General features: G+C 37.1%; 1 protein-coding gene across 5 annotated transcripts in view; it reads right to left on the bottom strand.

Annotated features, from left to right (window-relative positions):
- The window catches only part of mypn (myopalladin), a 58528-nt gene that overhangs the window by 21949 nt on the left and 10932 nt on the right, over positions 1-25647 (bottom strand). For all 5 annotated transcript variants that reach the window (XM_007897353.2, XM_042336768.1, XM_007897365.2 and 2 more), the window contains 8 exons: positions 20368-20543; positions 19736-19787; positions 18902-19046; positions 18559-18630; positions 16744-16885; positions 16580-16603; positions 14145-14261; positions 13141-13486 (listed from right to left, as the gene is read on the bottom strand). In XM_007897353.2, coding sequence (XP_007895544.2) covers positions 13141-13486; positions 14145-14261; positions 16580-16603; positions 16744-16885; positions 18559-18630; positions 18902-19046; positions 19736-19787; positions 20368-20543 — 1074 coding nt within the window. The remainder of the gene's footprint in view (positions 1-13140; positions 13487-14144; positions 14262-16579; positions 16604-16743; positions 16886-18558; positions 18631-18901; positions 19047-19735; positions 19788-20367; positions 20544-25647) is intronic.

Raw genomic sequence — 25647 nt, forward strand, 5'->3', positions numbered from 1 at the left:
GTTTTGCCCAAGCAGCTGTGGCAGATTTTCTAAAACTGCAGGGAAACCATAATTAAAATTCAGCGTATTGAGCTGTTTAACTCCTGCAGTAGCCAAACACTCCAATAATACCAAATCCATAGTTATCCAAAAATGTATTCTGCCTGAAACCATCCGTGAAAAATTAAAGGAAATAAAATTACAATACTGAAAATGAAAGGATTAACATTTCAGCAAGCAAAATTTTAAACTTCTTATATCATATACACAATAATAGTAGAAGTAATAATACCTTTCTTTAATCAAACTACAATATTTAAACACACATAGGTTGTATTCATAGGTTCCAAGTATCTATTAAAATTAAAGCCATAAAATATAATGAAATGTATCTGATTGATTTCTCTAAACCTCAGCAGGAGGCACAAGACATTTATTTGAATAACTCATCAAGAACATTACATCTGGAAGATCTTTCATACCCACCCCCCACAACACACACAAACAGATTTATTGCAAGAATCATGCTGGGCCTTAAATGTTTTGATTAGTACTTGCGTGTCCAAAACAGAGCAATCTGCTAAACTAACGGATTCCACATCTGTGCATGTTTTCTAAAAAGCTGCATCCCCTACCATGCATTTCTGTTTCCATTTATTTGAAATAAAGTAAACATAATATTTCAACAGATGTCTAGCCTTCTGTCAACACTGCTTGCTTCAGAGCTCAAAGCACTCATTATTTTTAAACTTTTCATTTTGAAAAATATTAAGTGTAAATTAAAATCCCCAAAATAGAATGAACTAGCTGTAATGCTCCTTCCTCTCCTTTCCAACCAACCACCCCCCCACCACCCCAGTAAAACAACACTCTCTGTCTCCATTCATGTCTGAAAAAAGGCTAAATTTGGTGAAATTAAGGAGCTATCAACACAGGACTGCACCCCAGCAAAAGTCCATAATTACTACTCACTCTACTGAACTCATATTTCTGCTATACAAAGACAAGAAAAAAATAAAACATCCATAATGTTGTGCTGTGAAAGTTAGTCAATACTCTCACGCCATGTATTTGTATAAATAGACAGTGATGAACCATATTTATCTCACTCCTAAGAAAACCATTAATATCTCATGGATTTTAAATGATGATGAGAAAAGCTCATTTTTTGCACCCTTTACCTGTAACCTCTCCTTCTGATAAGAATTAAATCAAGCCAGTATTCAATACACAACTAAAGAGTATCTCAGTCTTATTCTAAACAGATCTTACACAATATTTGGGATATCTGCAATTAATACATTGTACAGATGTGTTGTCCATTATGTTACTTTATTAAAAGAAATCATTTACACACTAGAAATAGATAATTAGCACAAATAATTGTTTTTTTTCCAACAGATTTGTCAGATACTCTGATTCCATTTCCCAATAAACATGAATAAAATCCTATACCCCCGGATTGTGTTGAAATTCTTTGGTATATAGAAAATTCAATAAGTTCATCAAAATGAACTGGGAACTAAGCTACGTGGCACTGATTGCATCAACACCAGACAGTGTTAGCAGGCTGAAATGTTAATCATATTTACTGAAATAGCTTTTTTTTTGCCTTTGAAATTTGCGATAAGAATTGAATTGAAAACAACTTAACAGAAATCGATAGAAAAATTAGTTAACTAGAATGTAGCTTTACATAGAGTGTGAAATATATCTTAAATCATAGTGGTTCAATAAATGAAAATATCCAGAAAATCTTTTATCAGACTGTGGAACGGTAAGAAACAAAAAAGGCAGCAAAATGGAGCCAAGACATTCCTGGTCTTGGCAATCCGCCCAGCCAAAAACCTCCATCACACATAGACCACTCTTTAAAATACGCATAAGATGATGAAGACAAATCACTTCAAGTCAAAGTGAGGAATGTTGTTTTCTCAGCAAATTTTTGAAATCTGTACAGCAGTTAATTATTGCTGGGTAAGTTTTAATAGTCTGTACATTGGAGTAGCTGTAAAAAGGTATTAATACGCAGTATTCCAGTTGAAGGTTGTTTCGAAGATTTATCAACATTCATAAGTGACATTTATTTGAAAGCATCTTCGGTAGCATGACCCATCAGCTTCTCCTGAAACTCATAGTTGCACACATACAATGCTGAGTAAAAAGCACATTATGATCCATTTACTTTTCATTTTTTGGACTAATCATCAATATTCCTGTTTTCTGAACTTTGCTATTTGATAATTATTGCTACATTGTCCAATATCACCTTTAATACAGATTTTTAAAAAATTAAATCCATCTGTCTCAATAATACTGTACAAAGAATTCCTTAGTTACTGTGGGCATCAAATTGCAATTATACAAATAAGTATTGTTAAATCTCGAGAGAGGGAACATGATGCATCTTGTATGATTTATTGTGAGGTAATCATTCCAGTAAGTATGATGACCTGAGGTGTAGGCTACATCACAAAGCTTCCATTTTCTCAGCTTCACAACTTTCTTAAACAGCTACACTTTGTGTGAACCATCAAGGGTCTATTTAAAAAGAATGTGAGGTCACTTGGTTTATGTGACCTTAGAGAAAACAGTTTGGAAAATCCTTCAATACACTGAAACCATGCAATAGTTGACTTGTTAAATCAGTGTTCCCTTGGGTATCCATTTCCAGTGTTGTTAGAAGGCATAAATAACATAGATTGCAGGGCAGAACATTCATAATTTGCTGACATTAACCACAACTGTTTATGTATTCAACTCATGCACAAAGATGCACTTGTAAAATCATGACAGGAAATAGTCTGCATTAGCATAATCCACTTCCCAACTCAGACAGGAGAAACTATTTTTCTTACAAACCACATCAGATAGCTACAGAAAGACAGCATTTCCCTCCAGACAACTATTACATGTATAATATGTCTATACACAGATATACACACACACATACAATACATGATTATACACATTTTGCCCCCCGAACTTGGTCTGTCTGACATCATACAGCACTCACCAACCAAGAGCAGTTGATTATGAGAGAATCCATCTATTTTGCCATCAAATAGTTAAAAAAGAATACAAAAGTGCTAAAAATTTGTGTGCTTTTTTTAATGCATAAGGTGTTCACATTTTTACTAAATGATGATCCAAATGGTTGAGTGAATGGCTCTGGAATATTGCAAATTAAAATCCCACTTTGGAAGGTGAAAGCAAAACAATGACCAATTGGGCCACATGTTTCTTATATTTACAACATGATTAAGTCTAAAAATGCTTCAAAACTGCTCAACAATATGTCCAAATGAATGAAGCTGCATTAGAATTTTCCCAAACATTTTTTACAATAGTGGCTGTAAAGTTACCCATATGCAAGTGTGCGACTTTTTATTCCTAGAACAATAAAAATCAAACCTACTTTGCCTTGATGTTTTTGAATCTCTTCACTCTACAATTTGAAGTTGAAGAGAATGCATGTTTAGACTTGAGTTGAGCTCCTCCCTTCCCTCAGAGCTGCTTATCACTGGATCTTTCTGACTTTTGTGAGTTCTTAGCCAGGCTCTTAGAAAGAACACTGCACAGAAAGATTTTTCATCCAATGGAGGAAATTGTTATTTGACAGGTACTGTTTGAATTGTACATGTGTTATCTTATCAAAGCACCAAAGATGTCACCTCCCCAAACTGTTACAGCAACAGGAGAATGAACAGTGGCAAAGGGAAAAGACTAAGGAAATTAATCTAATACAATAGAAAAAACATAATTGCACAAAAGCTGTATTTGGACGTTTGATAAAAATTCAAAGAGAAAACTTAACTTTTCAAAGAAATCCATCAAATTTTGTGTTCATGTGTCATTTATCATTATCTTCTTTTACCAGTTGTTATTTTGAAGTGATGACAGAATAATCTGCATTATAACTTTTATTCATAGTTGTGATTGATATGGTAATTCCATACTTTTTATTTATTACAATATTTTAATTTACCTTTGTTTATCCAAAATAGCAAATGCCCTAGTGTATGAATTATAGCAACAATGATTGTACATAATTGTTCTGATGATGACAGACACTGCAGCATCATTTCCTAAGAATCATGATGTCAATTTAAGGTTGGTATTGGCAATTCAAAATCACCCATCTAAAAATGCAGGTTGTCATACACTCATAAGAAGAAATATACTTGATTTTTTTTCAGTGGCTAAAACTTTGAGATGTCCCAAAACTCTTTACAAATAATAGTTGTCAAGTACAGTGCTACAGATTTTTTTAACAAAAGCTAATCCACCTCTCTCCTCGTCTCCCAGCTCCACCTTCTGGCACCCCTCCTGTCCGATGTCATCAACCTCTCCCTGTCCACCAGTTCAGTTCCCACCCCCCTAAAAACAGCCGTCATCACCCAGATCCTGAAAAAACCTTCCCTGGATCCATCCTTCCTCTCCAACTACCGCCCCATCTCTAACTTCCCATTCCTCTCCAAGGTCCTGGAACGAGTCGTCGCGTCCCAGCTCTGCTTCTTTCTTTCTCGCCATTCCCTCTTTGAACCCCTTCAATCCGGCTTCTGCACTGCCCACAGCACGGAAACAGCCCTGGTCAAAGTCACCAATGACGTTCTGAACATCTGTGATCAGGGCTCCCTCTGTCTCCTTGTCCTCCTCGACCTTTCTGCCGCCTTCAACACTGTCGACCACTCCATCCTCATACACCGCCTCTCTGCTTTACTCAATCTTCACGGATCTGCCCTTGCCTGGTTCGATTCCTATCTCTCTCACCATCTCCACTTCATTGCCTCTAACGGTTTCTCCTCCAGCCCCCGCACTGTCACATCTGGCATCCCCCAGGGCTCTGTCCTTGGCCCTCTCCTCTTTAATATCTACATGCTCCCCCTTGGTGACATCATCACAGACATGGGGTCAACTTCCACATGTATGCGGATGACACCTACCTCTATCTTTCTGCCTCCACCCTCAACTCCAAGACCACTGCTGTCCTGACAGACTGCCTGTCGGACATCAAGTCCTGGATGAGGGCAAATTTCCTACAGCTGAATGTGAACAAGACTGAGGCCCTCCAGATTGGCTCGCGCCAGCGTCTCTGCAACTCAGATTCTGGCAACATCAACCTCCATGGTTGCACACTTCAACTCACCAGCCAGTCAGGAACCTGGGTGTCTTGTTCGACCCTCAACTGTCTTTTCTCTCCCACATTCGAGCCATGACCCGCTCTGCCTTCCCTCACTTCCGTAACATCGCCCGACTCCGCCACTACCTCACCCCTCAGACCTCTGAAACTCTTATTCATGCCTTCATCACCTCCAGGCTTGACTATGCAAATGCCCTGCTTGTCGGCCTTCCCAACTCCTCCCTCCACAGGCTGCAGATAATCCAGAACTCTGCAGCCCGTGTCCTCTCCCGCATCAAACTCCGTGACCCCATCTCCCCCACTCTTGCCCTACTCCACTGGCTCCCTATCCTTCAGAGGATTCAGTTCAAGATCCTGGTCTTCACCTACAAAGCCCTCCATGGCCCCACCCCACCCTACCTCTGTGTCCTCCTAACCCCTTACCAACCCGCCCACTCCCTCCGCTCAGCCGGCTCTGGCCTGCTCCACATCCCCCGACCCACCTGTCCCACCATTGACGGGAGAGCCCTCAGCCATTGTGCCCCCAACCTCTGGAATTCCATCCCCCAGTCACTCCGCCTTGCCCACTCCTTAGCCTTCTTCAAGTCCCGCCTCAAGACCCTCATTTTCGACCAGGCCATCGGCCACGCCCCTTCCCCTCCCCTCCCTTCCCCCCCCAACCCCAGCTCGGGTCTGAAATGCTGTGCTCTGTCCAGCGCCTTGGGATGTCCTCCCGACGTGAAAGGCACTATACAAATGTAATCTTGTTGTTGTTGTTGAGTTGAAATTTCTCCCCACTTGTCTCTAATTGTTCCGATTCAATCATTAAAGTTTACGAGTAAGATACTCTAATTAAATTAGTTGATGATGAGATGAGGATTTTTTTCCATGTTTAATTAAAAAAAACAAATGCTTGATTCTAATTCCTTTCTCAACAATCATACAGTTTGCGTTTGTGCTGAATCGACAACAAAGTTGTTTTTACTGCATGATCTATATCTTGTTACTCATTTTACTAAAAGCACTCTCGGCCAATGTACTTTCAGTTTTATATAAACTTTAGAGGTACAATTCATTTTGAAATGTTGTAATTTCTCAGAGCTGCATTAGCAGCTGCACATTTCCCATAAGGACCGCTTTCATTGTTAGAGAGAAACTCAGTAAAATAAAGCTACATTCATGCCAAACTTCTCTATTAAAGATGAATGAATGGAAAGGACAGCTTGAGGGGATTTCACTGAATTACCAACGTGCATCTGTGGAAAGGATTATGAAATATATTATCTGTAATTCCTGAATATAATTACTGTTGAACATAATCCTTTTACTTGTTTTAACATGCTAAAATGAAGATTTTGGCTTCAATTTTTTTGGCCTATAAGACAGTTATTACTTTAGTAGATCGTCTAAAGAGTGTATGGTCTTCTGGGTTACCAACTATTCCATGTCAAAATTACATATTGTTCAGTGTTACCATTCCCTCACTTTTAAGATATTTCCAGTTGATTCAAAGTAAATTATATGAAATGATTAGGTTGATTGATTAACTTGACAAAAAAGTTGCTAAAAGGGATTTTTTTTAAGTAAATCAGATTGTCTTAGAATTTGCTCTCTCCATCTCCCCTTCACTAAATACTTCATGATAGTTAATGAAAATAAAGTTAACTTTTCTAGTTCAGATTTCAAGGTAAGAAAATAAGGATATGTGAGTAATTCTATTGACTTGAAAGGCAGTAAAAAGTCTATTTTTAAATTATTGGGGTCTTGAACTCTTTTCTTTTAGAAGTACCTGATCATAATCTTTGCTCACAAATGTGTTGTTAACCTACATACTTATCAGAGAAATTAGGTAATAAATCTTACATGAGTGTTCCAGAGTAGACTGGAATGCTCTAATGAGGAGATTATGTAGGACTTGGTTGAATGATTTTGAAAAATAACAATTGAAGCTCTTTGAGATGTCTGAAAGACGTGAAAAGTGCTATATCAAATGCAAGGATTATTATTAACTGGCAATGACTGAATACTGTATTATATTTTCAGAAATGTTTGTTTAAAAACATGAAAATTCTCCTTTAACCATTGCATATATGTCAAATAATAAATTCTCAAAAGTGAAAGTAGGTCCATTTTATCCGACTATGCAAGTCAATCGATTAATCGATGGAAAAGTACAGAACCAATTTTACACTGTCAGCTAACAACACAAACAAAAATGACAAGTTGTAGTGTAATGGGATTGCAACATTGATCGATAATGAAGTATGGCAGTGCGCAACAGTTCAGCTGCAAATAAGGTCCTGGCTAACTAGCCATTCAGTATTTTAATGAGGTACTTGCTATAATTAAAGCTTCATAATGAAGCATAAAGTTGATCATGAAAATAACTGGGTGCTGAGGTTGAACAGCTTAACAAAGGGATCTCAAAATGTAGGGATTTCAAAAGGGAGGCTAGAGAAGCTTTTTTTCCAGATCTATCAAAATAAAGAAGGTCTCCTGGAAGAAATGCATTTTAATAATGTGTCTGAAATTGTTTCAAAATATATTTTCACGTATACAGTTTGTTTCCATGGCTTTATCCAGAATCTTATACCTTCCAATACTGTTACTTGGCAGATATTGACAGGGTTTATTTTTGAAGGTGTTAATTGAAAGAACATTAACTCCTTATGTTGGGATCTGTTTGGAATTTTTAATTTTGCACACATCATCAGCAAGAGGTCCTTACTGGTGCCTTGATCTTATGGGGTCTTACCAGAGATGAGTCCTCAGCAAGAGAAACATCTCAGGGCCTTTCTCAAATGCCATTTAGCAGCCTGATCAATTGATGCTTTGGCTAACTGCCCACTCTATGGCCAGAGATTGGTTATGACATGAGGGGATAAGCCTAATGAGGTGGGAGAATATGTAGAGAACTCTTACCACCTAACCAGTAATATAATAAAAACCATTCCCGTCTACATCTGTTGTGTACATTGTCGGGTGGTTCAAATACTTCTTGTACAAACCCTGTGATCTTAACTGCGCAGACTGCCAAGGGAAATATTTGCACAGAGGAAGCCTAAAATATCAAAAGAGCAACTTTCTTGTAAAAATTACAATAGCAAAAGGCATGCTTTTTGTACGATTGTTAATTGTAGATATGACAATTTTTAAAGTTTTATTGCACAATTAATCAAAAATATAAAGCCGGTTCTGACATCAGTATTGTTCTTCAGTAAATCGTAATAAGTAAGGGCAATACAAAGAGTAGTCTGCTTTCCACAAATATGTGGAATTTGGCTAGTTTTCTGTTTTTTAATCAAACAAAATGTCACAGTTTGAATGCCTGTTACAGGATTGTGCATTCTCACTCCCTCAATTTTTGGAGAGTTCAAGAATTGGGAGTCCAAGACTACCATCCTTGAGGTTACTTAGGCTTTCAGATCCTTTTATGCCCTGACAGAAGAGTATTCCAAACACAAATGTTTCTGTATGCTTTTCAATGGGGTACTGTTATATGCAGAAAAATGTTCTACGTATAAAATCACCTTGGCACCTACTCCTGACTCGCTTATTTACACCACCTGCCTATAAAGACTTACAAAGGACAAATGTGTTGCTTCATAATGTGAACATTCCCCTCCTCCCTCCCCTCTCCCCTTGACTACATTAGGCAAAGCATTTGGATTCCGCTATCATACTTGGTGGAAAATCATTCCCAGTATACACATAATTATACAAACATATGGCAATGTTTTACGATTTAAAACAACTGGTCCAGTTACTTTTTCTGATCCACAAAATGGTTTCATTCAACCTCAAGGTAATTTCAGTCCAGATGATTACTTTCATATGTTTAAGTCGGTTTGAAGCAAAGAAAAAAAATACACGAATTCCTCTACAGGAATAGTCAGCTCTCTGCAAGGACACTGATAATCTGCTTATTATTTACCCCTCCCCTGAATACCATACTCTTAATTAACCATACTTGTTTCCAAAATTATTTTGCTGGCGAGACACACAGACAGCGTTCTGCTTTTAACACTTGGGTATGTGGAGTGGGTGGGCCAAGTAGCAAATTGAAAGGCTGTGGTACTGAAGGCGGAGGAAAAAAATTATATGATTATACAATATATGGAGAAAGAGAGGAAGGCAATAGGTCTTAGATTAGAATTTGGAGCCAGAACATCCAGTTTGTCAGCCAATGAGATTGCCAAACTCTTCCGTTTTGTTTGAAAGTTAGAAAGCAACGAAAAGAAAACCAGAAGTAACAAGTGGCCATTTTATAAGAACATAAGCACTGCTCTCTTCAAAAGTTCCAAAAGAAACTCCTATCTTGGAACATACCCCACTAGTAAAAAATTCCAACATGATTCACAATACAGCTCAAGATAATGAAGGAACATAGGAAAACAGGAACCGGAGAAGGCCATTCAGCCTACTGAGCCTATCAATTGTCACATTAGTGGCTCGGTCTACACCAGATCTGGAGATCCCTAACCTAGCGATTAAATTGGCGTCTATTCATTGCTTGAAGCTACAGCAATCAACAAGCCTAAGGCTGGTCTATCTCTTGTATTCTTTGTTGCCTTCTGAAGTAAACTATATACAAAAAACACACTTTGCTTAAGATATTTTGTGAAGTGAAGAAAATAAGAAATATCACAGAATTTAAATTGATGCAAAATATTAATGATGGAGAACATTTATACATGTTTGTTTATATCAATCTACAGTTCCTCATTAATACATATTTCGAGTTAATAAAACAGAACCACTGTAAAATAAATCAAACCTGTCCATGAGTGATAGCTCAGTGCTTCAGCAAACAACTGGAGTTGTGTTGCTGAATGGGTGAGAATATGCCTGAGCACAACACACCTGCAATGCGTAAGCTGTACAATGTTAGTTCTCCCCTGTGTCCAAGTAGAAAGTAAAACTAACAAAACAATCTCTTCTCATCTCAACAGCAGATACATGTGACATACATTTCATTCGAACAATCTCTTTTGAGTAACCGATTCAACTATAGGATCTTTAAATTCAGTAATAAATCAACACAAACCTGACTACTGGAGAGGTTAACATGCTGTTCCCTATTTGACTTCTGTATTTAGCAGTGGAAGGATGAATATCTGGTTGTACATTTGTACAGAATGTTTTAACTGCAAGAATCTTAATCATAAGTATTACTTGATACTCGGGTTTATATTAACAAATTTAACATGGGTATTGTTCAAAGAAGCTTGCTTTAATCTGAAAAGCGTTCTACGTTAGAAACCATTCCAATTGAAGGCATCTTCAAAAGTCAGTGTCACCAGTTTAGTTGCATTCCGGGAGGGTTGGGGGGTGCTAGCAGTCATTGTATTAAAGTGAAGCTTCTTTTAAAATGTTAACATGAGTCCCAAACTCTACATTTATCAATTTTATGTGCAATTTATATTTCAGTAGATCATAGATGTAACTGATTAAGAAATATTCAAAGCATAGTAGTGACACAACTGTTTTCAATTTGACTCCTGTGCTGATTTATTCTGCTGGGAGTAAAGCTTTGCTTCCTGGGGTGCAATGATGGAGTGGTGTACTGCTCTATCTGCGTTCCTTTCATTTAGGCCAGAATACCTAAAGAGTGTGTTTGTTTTTTAATGTTATTTCAGTCTAGCCTGACCCTTGTGAATGACTGTTTTGTTCGAATCTCTTCCCTTTTCTCCTCTCCTCGCGTCTCCTGAGGGCAGTGCCTCACTCTACAGTTCCACAGGCACACACAGCTTTGCTTCCAGCATCAGAACACTGTGTAGCAGCAAGCCCCGATTTATACTCATGATAATACTGGGGGTTAGGTGGCGGGGGAGGGGTGATGACGTTAAAGAGCTAACACCCATTTTTGCAGCTATGCATGCTGAGAATTCTGAAACTTTAAAAAATATATTATTAAATAGCCACTTACATAACTGAATTTAATAACATCCAAAACAGGTCTTTTGGCCTGCAAGTTCTTTGGCCTTTCAATGGGCTGTTTGTTAGTTTTTCAGGAGATCAAGAGCAGCCTGGCCCATTTGAATTATGCTCACTGTAATTATACTTCAATGGTGTTAGAATATACACTTTTTGTACACTGCTAGAATCATAATAGATGTTGTGAATGGGTTAACTTTTGAGCAAGTTGCTTAAACTAGAGGACCTTGGTACCATCCTGGGATACTGATAAGAAATAACCAGTCACTTAAAAGGAATGTACTAATGATCCCACACCACAAAATAATAAGCACCAGATACAGCCCTAAACTGATCAATCCTCTATCTTAGACAATTAAGGACAATGTGTATGTGTGCTGAGGCACGTACACCCCATGAGGTGTTCACGTGAACCCAGCATGATTTCGGCCAGGTGATCTAATGTCCACACCATGATTGGACGAACATCGGTATAAGAGTTCTGATAACTTTGTGAACGGGGCCATCCCGGGCTGCAGAGACAAGGGTACGGGAGATGGGGCTATCCCGGGTCGCGGAGACAAGGGTATGGGAGATGGGGCTATCCCGGGTCGCGGAGACAAGGGTATGGGAGATGGGGCTATCCCGGGTCGCGGAGACAAGGGTACGGGAGATGGGGCTATCCCGGGTCGCGGAGACAAGGGTACGGGAGATGGAAGATTATTGAAAGCTGTAAGCAAGAAGGCTGAAAGCATGAAGAATCAAGCTTGTGTGCTGTAAAGAAACAGTGTTGAACTCGAGATATCTACGGTGGTATTTTTTATAGATCTGTTGATTGTACCGGCCTTTGGTCTGACCCATCGGGATATTGGGGAATAACAAACGAATAATAATAAAACAGTCTGATATCTGGTTACAAACGGATTATGGCTGATTTTATTTTCTAAAATGGCAGGGCTCCCTCTCCTGAAACCACCTCCTCAACCCTGATCTACATTGCCTGCTTTGTGGTAAATCAATAGACCACTGCAAAACATGTAGTACAAAATCCAGCATTATAGTGAGTGAAAATTGGAGATTGATAATTTTCAATGAAACCTAAGTTTTAAATGAAAGAAAATAGTGGTTAATGGAGCTTATACTACATATCTAGAGATGAAGTGAAATGGAATGCATTGAAACATAGTTCTCTTTTGTCAACGACACATTCCTGGTTAGCAGCTGGAGTCGCTACATGTGACATATGTGTGACCCGTTAAATATATTTCATTATAAACCATATTATACTTCTTAGCTTTGCAGTGATTGAGTTATTACAAATTATTATTCAAGCTGTATTTAGCAACCTTTTGCCACAATAGTGCTGTTGATAACAACTTAGATATTTCCCTATCCCTTGTATACAAACTAATATGTTATCAACAAATCTTCCTAAATTTAACAAAAAGAAACATTAACTAAATAATGGACACATGTTAAACTGAAGCTGAAAGCAAATGAAGAACAGGAAAAAAACAATGAAACATGGAGTTGGAACAAGACATTAAAGGATGAGGGTAAAGATGGGAAATTGAATATGAAGAAAAATGAAACAAGATGCAATGACGTAACAAAGTAGAGGAAAACAAGAGGTGAATCAAAATGCAATGATGTCATTCTGTTTGTGGTCTATGATGAAGGGCACTGTATAACTGGATGGGAGGGATTGGTGTTGCCTGTTTTAATAGGGCATGATGGGTTGTGGGGAGATCCACCTCCTCAAAATGTATTGCTTACACGCAGAAATATTATCACATATTCAGTGTTTAAGATGCCTTTTCGGATTCTCTGAAATGTTAACATTTCTCACCACCTTGTTTTGGAGCACGGATCAAAGGTTTCCTGACTATGACTCAAAGAATTCAGGCTGAAGAAAACTTCTGTTCAGAATAGAAAAGCCAAACACTGAAGATTAACACTGCAGGTGGTTAAAAGTCACTTTCAATTTCCATTCAAAACACAGTTTTGAGATGTGTATGCATTAATCAGAGCACTGCTGTTGGACCTCAAAATTGCAGAACAGGTGGTCCTGGATCCAACCTATGGCTGACACTAGTACTGCAGGCTAGTCATAAGGTACTCACAGTTTTGGTTTGGCAAATACTGGTGGGGGTTCTTTTGTTGGTGAATTTAGCCCTTGTGCTGATGTCCATATATTCTGTCCATTTGCTGCATGAAGCCCAGTAGCAAACATATCCTCGAATGAAGGCTCGCTTCCTCTATCATCTTCAGGCAATTTGAAGTGCACACGCAGATGAGCTTTAGGCTTATGGTCGTGGTGGTTCACAAGAACTCCTTCCAGTTTGGGCTTCAGGAGGACAGTAGGTTTTGACATGCTCACTTCTTGCTGGGCTGGCACAGAATGCTCAATGGCTTCAACAGTCACAGTGCTCACAGCATTCAAATTAATAGCATTACCATCATCAATTCCTGTAAATCGTTAGGAAATATTATATAGGAAGTAAGGCATTGGATATTGTGCTATTTTTCTGCACAATAAATATAGATTACAATGTTGCTGCTGTAGGTTTCAAATTGAGCAATATAAAGTTTGTGATAAGAATTTGTGGAGCAATATTAACCGAATTACAACAGAATAAAATGAAGCAGCTTCATAATACCATGATCTTGCATACTAATCTTATGTAGGATTTAACCAGAATTATGATGTATTCCATACAGGAGTTCCTTAATCCAATGCAGTAAGATCACAGACTGGAACAGCAGTTACCTAATTTAAAATATGCTGGGATAAAAAAAAAGTATATTTGCATGCTTCACTGTTTGCCTGAAATAACTCCTTTTTACTGATGCCATTTGCCTACAAAATGCACAGTCATTAAACTTTACACTAAACTATGTGGTGCACTTTGAGACGTTCTACAAACATAAAATGCACCATATCAAATCCAATAAAATTCTTATTAATAAAATGTATTTTTTAACTTTATATTGCATTGTTGTTCAAAACAGATAAAATCCACAACCGCATAAATTATAATAAAAAATGCTTTAAAAAGTCAGTATCGTAGAAGTATGTTTACCAATTTAAGTTCAAATACACGCATAATTTAAAAAAAAACTGGACCTGTGACTGTGAGATGGGCAGTGCTGGATACAGTGCCATATTTGTTGCTTGCTGTACAAGTAAATGTCCCAGAATCTTCAGGGAAAGCCTCAGCAATGACCAGTGTACAAATTTCCTCTGCAGATAATGAATAAATATTACCAATACAACAACAACAACAAAATTACATTTATGGAGCGCCTTTCACATCGGGAGGATGTCCCAAAGCGCTGAACAGTCAGGTGTCGGGGCCCGAGCATGGGGGAGGAGGGGTGTAAGGGTGAGGGAAGGCGGAGAAGTGGAAGGAGACCAAAGGCACAGTCGAAAAGAAGAGTCTTGAGACCGGACTTGAAAGAGGCAAGGAAGGCGAAGGGACCGTGGGATGGCGTTCCAGAGTGTGGGGGCAGAGAGGCTGAAAGCCCGGCCACCGATGGTTGGGCGGGTTGGGCGGGAGACATGGAACAGGCCGGAGCCCGCTGAACGGAGGGAGCAATATGTAACAAAAACCTATTTCAAAAAGAACTTTTAGCTGTTTTATGACCGATCCCAAAATGAAACAGTCCCAGTAAATGCCACATGTACTTGTAAATGTTTAGCAGCATAATATGCCAACTCAATACGCTTGAACATTATTTAAGAACAGTCACAACTTATACAGTAGAAATTGAATCTCACAATACAAAATGGGTGCAGATATTGAGAAGGAAGGGGGGCAAAAAATTGGAGGAGAAATGTCAGCGGAAAATAGAAATCTTAAAAGGTAAGCGCTGCTGTGTATTCTTTATATGAATATTTATTTCAAATAAGCTCACCTGTGTGAAAGATACAATCTCTCAGCCAGTGAATATATTGTTTGTTACTAGTTTCACAGGAAAGCAAAATCTTTTGATCTAATGGACAAGTTTTTCCACATGCTTCTCTGTGAACTTTTATGTGTAATCTTAAATCAAACAGGGGAAAAAATATTCATATGGCCACACATTACTAGACCCAGATGTGGTAACTTTTGGTATGTAGATCTTAAACAAATACCATTAGAAGAAATACCTGGCAGTGTTTCAACGTCTGTAATTAATTTTGCTCAATACAGCCCTAATAGGAGTATATATGAACTGTAGGATGATTGTTTTAGTAGGAACATAGTCTTTCTGAATTCCACCAGACTGGAAACTCTAAAGTGTCTTTAATAAATTGGATGCTGGAGTTAGCATTAACTGTATTTCAAAATATTTCATTAACTCAGGTTATAATTAAAATCTATCAAGATGGTTATGTTAACTGAAGAATTTTGAAAACTTGAAGATATTACATATACATATAAAGTTTACATACACAAAGGAGACAGAACCAGAGGTGTAAGCGAGGATTAGGAAGGGTGGAGGCTCCTGTTGAGTATAAATACTGAAACAGTCTATGTAATTCAATGAATTCTACGTAGTAACTTATTTAAAATGTTGTCGTATTGTTTCGTTACTTTAGCTTTTCAGCTATGTTTTTCTAATAATTTCCCATTTAAGAATCAGTAGTGTTGTGTAATTCTACATTAATAAATTATGTTTCTGAAGCACCCGTAGACCTCGAAGAGAAATCAAACTATTTAATTATAAAGTAACTGTTTCTTTGAGATCTAAACTAAATACTTAGTATATTCTGTGAAGCACTTTGAGACATCTTGAAGACATGATAAGGCGCTATATCAAATGCAAGAATTATTATTATTAGCTACTTATTCCAGAAGATATTTGAGCTGTTTCAACTGAACAGCTGAACAGGATTTGCAATTTCCTCCTTCAAGAGGGGACACATGACCATTCATCTCTCACAAACACCTGGGAAGGGCTCACTAGGTGAAGAAGGTTTAAACCAACTCTATTTGTTCTCCTTATCAATGCCCTGACAAAATGGTATTGTTTTCTTTGCTGCTGACAGCTCCATTTATAGCAATTAACAGCATATTTGGTAAATGATAACTGAACCACTGCAGATTAATACAGACACAATTGAAAAGCAGGTGGATAAATATGTAAGATTAGTAAATTTTGTTCAGAAAACTAGGATGTTACTTGGTATAATGTTTTATTATGTTAGCTTTTTAAGCTATGTTTTTCTAATAATTTAATAATAATAAAATTGTGTGTACGTGGAGCTTGTCAGATCAGCAAGGAGGGCATTGGAATAATCCAGCCGGGAAGTGACAGGTGACCTCAAATAAGGCATTATCCTATTCATTAACAACTTTAGCATAAAGACAGTAAGGTACAGTCAACCTGCTCAACATCGACATCTCCTCAAATACGTTCTTGTTACAGTTATTTCCAGGGGTACCCTGTTGCTATGCAAAAACACAGGCAAATATCAACCCCTTCCCCCTCAAAAAAAACCTTCTTAAAATCTTCTACTTTATTGTTAGTTGTGGCTCCATATAAACAACTAAAATCAATGTTACACACACGTACCTGATTCAGCAATAGAGCGTGGTTCTAAAAATCAAGCAGCATGAAAGGAAGCCATGAAAGAAAAAAAGGAAAAAAGTATTTTGAGTAGGATTTAATTGTTTGTACAGTACAGTGTATTTGGATTTGTGCAGTAATTAATTACAGCTATGGTAAGAAACACATACTTTTCTGTAGGATTCGGAAATCAGGAGAATCTTCTATTAAGGTTTCCTCTCTGTACCATTCCATTTTAGGGAATGGTACACCTTTCACTCTGCATTCCAACACAACCAGTTGTCCTTCTGTGGCTGTTACATCTTGCAGGGGCTGCAAAACATGTACATATTTCTAGAGGCTCAGATTGTTCTCACCAAACAATGATATTCTTTCTGCACAATTTTATTTATCTCTTCTCCTGTCAATGCCCTACTCACGTTAGGATACAGAAGCATATTTGAATAAAATAACAGTCAGAGCTCTGATCAGTATACATTGCACTGATTTTTTTTACACAAGATGGATAAATAATAATAATAATAATAATCCTTGCATTTGATATCGCGCTTTTGACGTCGGGAGGACGTCCCAAAGCGCTTCACAGAACACACTGTAAAGTGAATTGACTGTATATTTGTGGGCGAACGCGGCAGCCAATTGCGCACAGCTATGTCCCACAAACAGTCGTAGATTGAAAATGACCAATTTATTATTGTTGTGGGTTTTGGAGGGATTATTATTAGGCGTGTGGAGTAAGGAAACTTGCCCAAGGTTTAACCCTTCCTGGAATTGAACTCAGGTCTCTCGCTTGCAAAGCGAATGCTCTAACCACTGAGCTACAGGACTCCACAAATAATAATAATAATCCTTGCATTTGATATCGCGCTTTTCACATCGGGAGGACGTCCCAAAGCGCTTCACAGAATATACTGTAAAGTGAATTGACTGTATATTTGTGGGCGAACGCGGCAGCCAATTGCGCACAGCAATGTCCCACAAACAGTCATGGATTGAAAATGACCAATTTATTATTGTTTTTTTGGGTTTTGGAGGGATTATTATTAGGCGTGTGGAGTAAGGAAACTTGCCCAGGGTTTCGCCCTGCCTGGAATTGAACTCAAGTCTCTCACTTGCAAAGCGAGTGCTCTAACCACTGAGCTACAGGACACAAATGAAAGGAATATTGGAGTACAGAAACAATGCAATCTAATACCTGTTCCAAATAAATACTTTCTGTGAATAGAAACAGATGACAAACAGATATACCATACAGGAGTTACAATATTTACAATATTTTAAATAGGAGTCCTTTGAGTATTTCCGTTCTTCAGCTTCTGAACACTTCAATCAACTATCTTGGATTCCTATCAACTACAAACCTCAGACACATTCAAAGAAATGAATCATGGGTGAAATAATATAATTGAAACAAGTCATTTTTATTTGAACTAAGTGAATATTTAATTAAGTGAATTAATTTTAGCAATTAATTTATTATTCATATCCCTATTGCCAACAGTGCCAACCAAACAAGAGAGGCATTTACTCTGAGATGCCATCTCCACATGCAGAGAGGCACATTATAAAATGCTCCTCTGAACATTTCCGTATCTATTCTATCTAAAATATGAGTGGTTTTAATTGTACCTAAAATTTTTTAAATTATGTATTGTTTTGAATCTATATGCATTTGATCATCCCCATTGCACTAGAGTCCTTGACTCTTTTGAACAGTTACTGAAATGTCCTCATTGAACTGTATTTCAGGAATGAACTGTGCTACAAACTAGTTTCCTCTGAACAAACTGAGACTATTAATAGCCATGAAAGAGAGGATGCTTGATTCACCTGGAGTGAATTTTGCAGTTAAATCCCAGTGGTGAAAAGACACAAGTTCAACCAGCTGCTGCATAAGTGAGCCATCCCATACCAAGTGGGTACAAATCAACTCATGGATCACACATCTGCAAACTGTCATGAATATTCACTATCATTCACAATACCTTCGTAAAAACTGGAGCAGCCATGAGAGGTAGCCCATCCAAGCCTTGGAGGAAATTAGTGGGGCTTTGTATCTAGTATAAGGATAATATATATTATTAAACTTATAAAGAGAAAACATTTCTATATTTTTTTTAGTAGTTGAAAGAAAGCCAATGTGGACATGTTTGGTAAGTTTAGTATAACTGTATACATTTTAAAATATGTTTATAATGATAAATTACTAATCATAGAAGGATACACATTAGTTGCACTTAATATTTGAATTTCTTATGACATATTTCTGAAATTAGTAGTAACAAGAAGACAGAACTTGTGTTTAAGTGCCCTGAAGATCCACTTTACCTGCTGAATGGGTTGTGACAGAGGAAGTGGTTGCGACAAAGGCTGGGCGGCTGTTGGATGTATCTGTTCTACTTCTGAATGAACAGCTTCAGTATTGGAAGCATTAGTTGATTCTTCAAAAGGAACTGATATGTTGTTCTCAGCTCTGCCCAAAAAAGAAAATTTCCAGCAAAATTGATCTAGGTTCCTGACTGCATAGAATTACTATATATAGAATGATGCAGCATAGAAACAGGTCACTCCAACTAGTCTGTGCTAGTGTTCATACTCCACACGATCCCCTATGCCTCCAATTTTCCTCTCCTATACCCTGCTATTTTCTAGATGGATAGACTGCGTTCCAGCATTAAGTTACTTTTAAGTTAACACAAACTGATAACCATTTAAAGAGAAAAATAAAGTACAAGGGTTCCATCTGTTACATTTTGTTTTTGAATATTAGTAAAATATTACTAAAAATAATATCCTACTTGACTGCCTCTGTACTTGTACATCAAAACTACAATGTAATAATTTAAATGTCATGCTCAAATTTTTATGTATACATTACAAAAATTGATTTGCAATTTAGAATTTTTTTGGGTTCTCGTTCAGTTAATTCCCTTTTCATTTCTGAAGCAAGAGTACTTTAAAGATCAAATGCAACGGTTGACTGCAAGCAGTAGTTTCATATTATTGAAATTTGACATGTCCCATAAAGACATTAAACACTAAGGTAGCCAACATAATATTTATCAATGAAATGATACAAGTTTAAAAAATAAATTTATATTAATTTTTAACTTATATTAATCTTTAAATGCTGCTGAAAGTGGTCCATTCATACGCACTTACTGAGTCACATCGTCTTTTGAAGAATCTAGCTCAGATTCAGATGAAGAGACACCTGTTTTAAAAAGAAAAGTGAAATGCCAGTTTTCCTTAAATAGCAGCAACACTTGTACCAACAGGTCAGGATACTTGGTGATGGTATTGGAAAGGACTGCTAATCCATGAGGGAACACTGAGGCCAGCATTTATGTAACTTTGAGTCAGCAGAGGTGGACAGTTACCAACAGAGCTGGAAAATTACCAACATTTCCAACAATTGTGTCACTTCTTATTCAGTCTATCATGAGTTCCACTTGGATGGTTTAGGAAGGAATTTCTTCTCCTTTTCCTGCTTTTCCCAACTCTTGCCCCACCCCTTCGTCCCATTGCACATCGCCCTGTCTGAAACTTATCTTCTGAGAGGACAATTGTGAATGTTAATTGATTTGAACTTATGTCAAGTCTCTAATCAGGAATATTTTGTTACACTGGGTTACAGTTAAACTTACCAGGCCACCCAGTATGTTTTAAATTTTAAGTTTAGGATTGTACATAGCATTTGATATAGTTATTGCTAAAGCCTTTATTATACAGCGTCACCCAAACGAAACATGTACAGTACTACTCCAGTTAAAGCACAATTCTTTTAATATCACCTTCAATGTAAATTTCTGCAGACGTCGCGTCTGATCCATATATATTTGAAGCCAAGCAAGTATAGCGCCCTGTATCCTCCTCAAAGGCCTCAGAAATGATCAGTGAGTACCGATCACTGTCGCGAACAATATGAAGATCTGGCGAATTCTGGAGCTCCTTCCCTTCACAGTACCACCTGCAAGGAAATATTCCACTGATGAAAATGACATCTACAAATAAGTTAACAAAACAAATCAGATGGTTACATTTCCGAAGACCCACAGTAGGCAGTTCAAGCAAATGAGAAATTATAATTGTTACTCCTTGCAAAATAGTTTACTGTAATTATGATGTGCAACCTGATATTAACGACAGAAAAAAATCAAATTACAGCTGTCCTGCTCTGTCTGACACTAATTCTAATGTGCTCTGAAATGTGTGCTGAAACCTCACTGCAATCATCAACATCATATTTTCATTCAGAAGTTGCACTAAATGCATGTATACAATGTGTACATTTTACTGAATAACTTAAAGCATGGTGTATGGAACATTTTTGTTTTTTTACTTATATGAGTATTTTGACAAAATAAGAAAACCATATCATATTCATAGATAATTGCAGATCAGATTATTTGATCAACCCATCAAGTTTCTTTCGACTATAAACTAAAATGCCTGGGAAGTCCATTATCTTTATTATCAGCCAAATTTCAAGCATCCTCTCAACATTTCCTCTAAATAAAAACAATTGAAACTCATAAATATGAAAGGGAAAGACTCTGTATCTATCTCTTTGATCTATAAGTGCTTCTCCGATGGCGATCCCTGCATCACTATTCCCTCAACCAGCAGACAAGCTTTCAGATCCTTTGCCTTTCAGAAGAAAGCTCTCTGTTACTTTCTTCTGAAATCCTTCTCCGCCCTCCTCTATGCTTCAAAAGCAATCCAAAGACTCTTTGACTCTACTTTCGATGACCTATCCCTAGGTTGGACTAAAACTCAGACTTTTTAAAGTGCTTTCAGCCATTTCCCCTCCATGAATGTCGGTGTAAATTGTTGTTGCAGTTACCTCACAGTGACAGACCATGGTATTGATGGTTAGAAAAAATAATTTTACTCTTGGTTTACATTTCTAGAATTCGGATGCTTCACTTCTATATCAATAACTCTATTGAGTTCTCTCAGTAAAAGGTAGCTTATGTTTGCTCAAAATTAATCCTCCTTACTTGAAACAATAGAAAGGTTAAAGATCTAATAGAAAAACAAGATCTATTTGTATTTACAGTATGTAGTGCACTGGAAATAAGTTAATTTTTCAGATTGGTACCTTACAGCATTGAACACTAAGCAATATAATACATTAGCGTTATAATAAAATATACAATGCATTTAATAGTGATGCTTTGTATTCGAAGATCACTGCAGTAAATTTATGTTATGGTTTTACCATTTATTATTCAAAAGTCTGGACTGCTTAGAATTTTTTTGATGTTTGTACGTTACTGCCAATTCAGAATGAACTTCACTAACATGAACAGTGAAATGTGCCTACATGGACAGCTGCAAGGGAATATAAAAAGAGTCTGTGATTTGTAATCGGAAAAATTGAGTCACATCCTCGGTGAAGCTTTCAAAGGTATTGACTTATGCTTTGCTGCAACTCATTCCACCAATGAATACTGCAATTGTCAATACTATTACGGATTCAAAAACAGCAATGCAGACTCCTAACTTCTCTGAATGCTTAAAGTGCTTTGTTGTCCATGGTGTTTCTGGAATGTGAATGTGAACTATATTTGTAAAAGTTATTTCATTCTGTAATTCATGTCCATTTAAGTATATCATCCATCTACAGTTCAGATTCAGCAGCATTCTGGTATTTATACTACAGGAAAATAAAATAATGAAAGATGATATATTGTGTGACACAGTCCACAGAAGCATTTGTTGACTGAATAGTGCAATTCACCATGAATGTCTATAGACTCTGCAATGTATATACGAACAGGAAGAGGTACTTCAGTCCATCAACACTATTCTGCCAGTTTATTGAACCGTGACAAATTATCTTAATCTAATGTTCTTATCTTTTGTCCATATCATTTTTTCCATTATTTCCTAACTATTTATCTCCCTTTTAAATATCCTAATTGATTCTGTCTGTATGACCTGTATGAGGCAGGGCATTCAATCTTTTCACAACCCCCTGAATAAAACAACGTTTTCTGATTATGTCTGGTTGTTATGAATTCCTCTACCAGAGGGAAGAATCATGCACTACCAAGTTTGTCAATTTCCTTCATTATTTTAAACATTTCAATTTAAATTGCAGATAAATGGATAATTAATCGATGTTATTTTATTTGTTGTGTGAAGATATTTCTGTTATGTCAATCGTAATGATTATATTAGAGATCTATCACTAGAACGAGAAGCAATATATTTTGTTATGCAGCACCAGATTACATCAATACATGATTAACACATCTTTCACACTTAGAGTTAGCAATTTGTAGGATGCATATTGTTCTGAGTGAAATAATAAACAAAAGTTATATAGGTTAAAGAGAAGAGCATTGATACTTGACCAAAACAATATATATTTTGGAATATTCTGTGGTCAATACAGAGTCAAACATCAATGATCACAAAATGATATCCTGGTGCTTGTGTAATTGTGCAAAGGGACACATACGTCTGTAAATAATGTCCTTGTCTCACCTTCACGATGAATTTGAAGTTCAAAGGAACAGTGATATATGTGCCAGCAGCAAGCCATGACATCAGAGATACAATTCATTCATGACTCTTCACTGAGTGCTCATTGTCTATTTTTACAACCCATTTGTGGTTAAGTACTAATTATATACAGTACTATTCATACACCAAATGTAATAGGGATTTTTTCTTATTCTACTGAATTTCCCAGAAGTGTAATCTCTAAAGGACAGCATCACTGTCTTTTATTTTCAACCTCATAACTCAGAGAGATTTCAATATAGAGCTCAAGGTTTCATAAATAATTCTTGCCTCATTAAAGCCATTGCACACCTTCCTTGGCAGAAATAAAGTTGCTATTTCTGAATCCAAAAACATATCCACAAATCAGTAGGTCTGAATAGATTTTCAGCGAGACGTCAGATGTCTTCTGAATCATCTTAGTGAATCACTTTGTACTGCTTTTCACTTCCTCTATTTAACAATACATGCCATTCAAACACTTTCAATCATCAAGCAATACCTGGTCTATTACAGCAAAGCCAGTTGCAACTTAAAGCTCCCTCCATTCTCATTCACCAATGTGCACAAGATATTCACTTAATTTTCTCAGCACTAGACACATAATTTCTTCATCAACTGTTCAATTTCCTCTCTAGCTGATATTTTGAGTGTTTTCAGATGATAATAGTACAATTATGGTGCCTATTTGTTCAACGTGATCTAGGGGGTCAAGTAGTTTCAATCCAGTTTCTCATCTGATCAAACCCAAGGCACCAACACATAACACCAACTGAAGGCACAACTCATGCTACAAACCCATACAAAGATACAATGCAAATTCACTCAGATTATAGAGCAGCTGGTATGAAAATGAGTAACAACAACAACAACAACAACAAGATTCCATTTATAAAGCGCCTTTCACGTCAGGAGGACGTCCTAAGGCGCTGCACAGTTGGGTCAGGATACTATTATACAATACTATTCAGTAATAGAGTAATTACTTTGGACTAATAGAGCACTCGCCTTGCAAGCGAGAAACTTGGGTTTGATTCCCGACTGGGCGAAATGTTGGACACGTTTCCTTACTCCACACGTCTCTTTTTACCTAGCAGTAAGTAGGAATCTGTTTATTAGTCGATTGGCCTCAAGCAAAGCCTTTTCCATGGGTAATAATTCCTTCAAAAAAAATTTTTTTTTTAAATGTTACATTTGTCACTTCAATCCATGACTGTTTGTGGGACACTGCTGTGCGCAATTGGCTGCCGCATTTTTCCCAGAAAATTTACAGTAAATTCACTTTACAGTATATTCCTTGAAGTTCTTTGAGGCATCTCGAACACATGATAAGGCACTAGATCAAATGCAGGGATTATTATTATAATACACATTGGTGCAGTATGGAATATTTTTCTGACCTTGGGCTAAAGGCACAAAGCAGAATAAAGGGATTTTTACTGTGATTGGAATTAAGTCCAGCGTGAAAAACAAAAGTGTTGCATTTCCCTTCCTCTATTGATACCCTCCACATCAAAAAACACAAATTTTCTTTTTCATTCTCCCTAAATTGACTATTCTTCAAAATCCAGTGACACAACTCTGCAGAGGGCACTGCATGTTGCACAAGGCATAAACAAATGTATTGTGTAGTCTGTAGTGCCATCTGCAGCATTTTTAATTGAATAGCATTCCAGTTTTGAAAATGCTGTGGTTTGGAATCAGTGAAATGTTAACAAAGTAATCAGCCAGACTGCTTTGTTAATATTTAACTGGTGCCAAAAGTTAAATGTCAACAATTTAACTGGATCCTCAGGAATATAAGAAAGAAAATAGTTGAAGCTTTGGTTAACATATTTGGACTTGTACTTGACAGGAATTATCCAAAACATACGATGCAATAAGCGGCTAAGGCAGAATAAATTGTGACCAGCAGAGGAATAATTTAAGCAGGACTGAGATTGTTTTTTCCTATCCTTGAAATTGAATATCTCACTATCAGATGATGCTACCTCCAGTGGAAACGAATGAAACTCACTTATCTGATGTCAGTAAATCTGAACGATAGCTCTATATTGAGAAAAACACTCATTTTCTCTATCATCTCACCCATCAACAATAACATCTATTGGCCAAGGAAATATACGGCCTTTGCAGTCTGTTAGTTCAGCCAGATTCAAGCTAAACTAGAAGTATTAAGTATGCAGTGGTTGAAATTGGAGATAAATCAAGATGGAAACTGGGAAACATAAAACAAAAAATAGCAGATGAAACTGTTCAACCACCAACACCAAACTATTTTCAGACCACAAAACTGATTTAAAAAATTAGATATTTGAAATTGGTAAATAATAATTGAACTGATTTAGAGCTCATATTACATCATTTAAACTGATTGATCAGTTCATGAGAATTAAAAGCTGGTAAAATGAGCAAATTTCCCAAAATCGTAGGATCCAGCTTTTCAGTCTGAGGATTCAAAGTTTGAACTTTGGGAATACGTTTTTATATCATGGAATCTTAGGTTTCACCATAGCAGGTGCCGCTACTTCATTTGAAACCAACTCTGATAAGGGTAA

This window comes from Callorhinchus milii, unplaced genomic scaffold (assembly GCF_018977255.1).
Source record: "Callorhinchus milii isolate IMCB2004 unplaced genomic scaffold, IMCB_Cmil_1.0 Scaffold7, whole genome shotgun sequence".
Classification (NCBI taxonomy): domain Eukaryota; kingdom Metazoa; phylum Chordata; class Chondrichthyes; order Chimaeriformes; family Callorhinchidae; genus Callorhinchus; species Callorhinchus milii.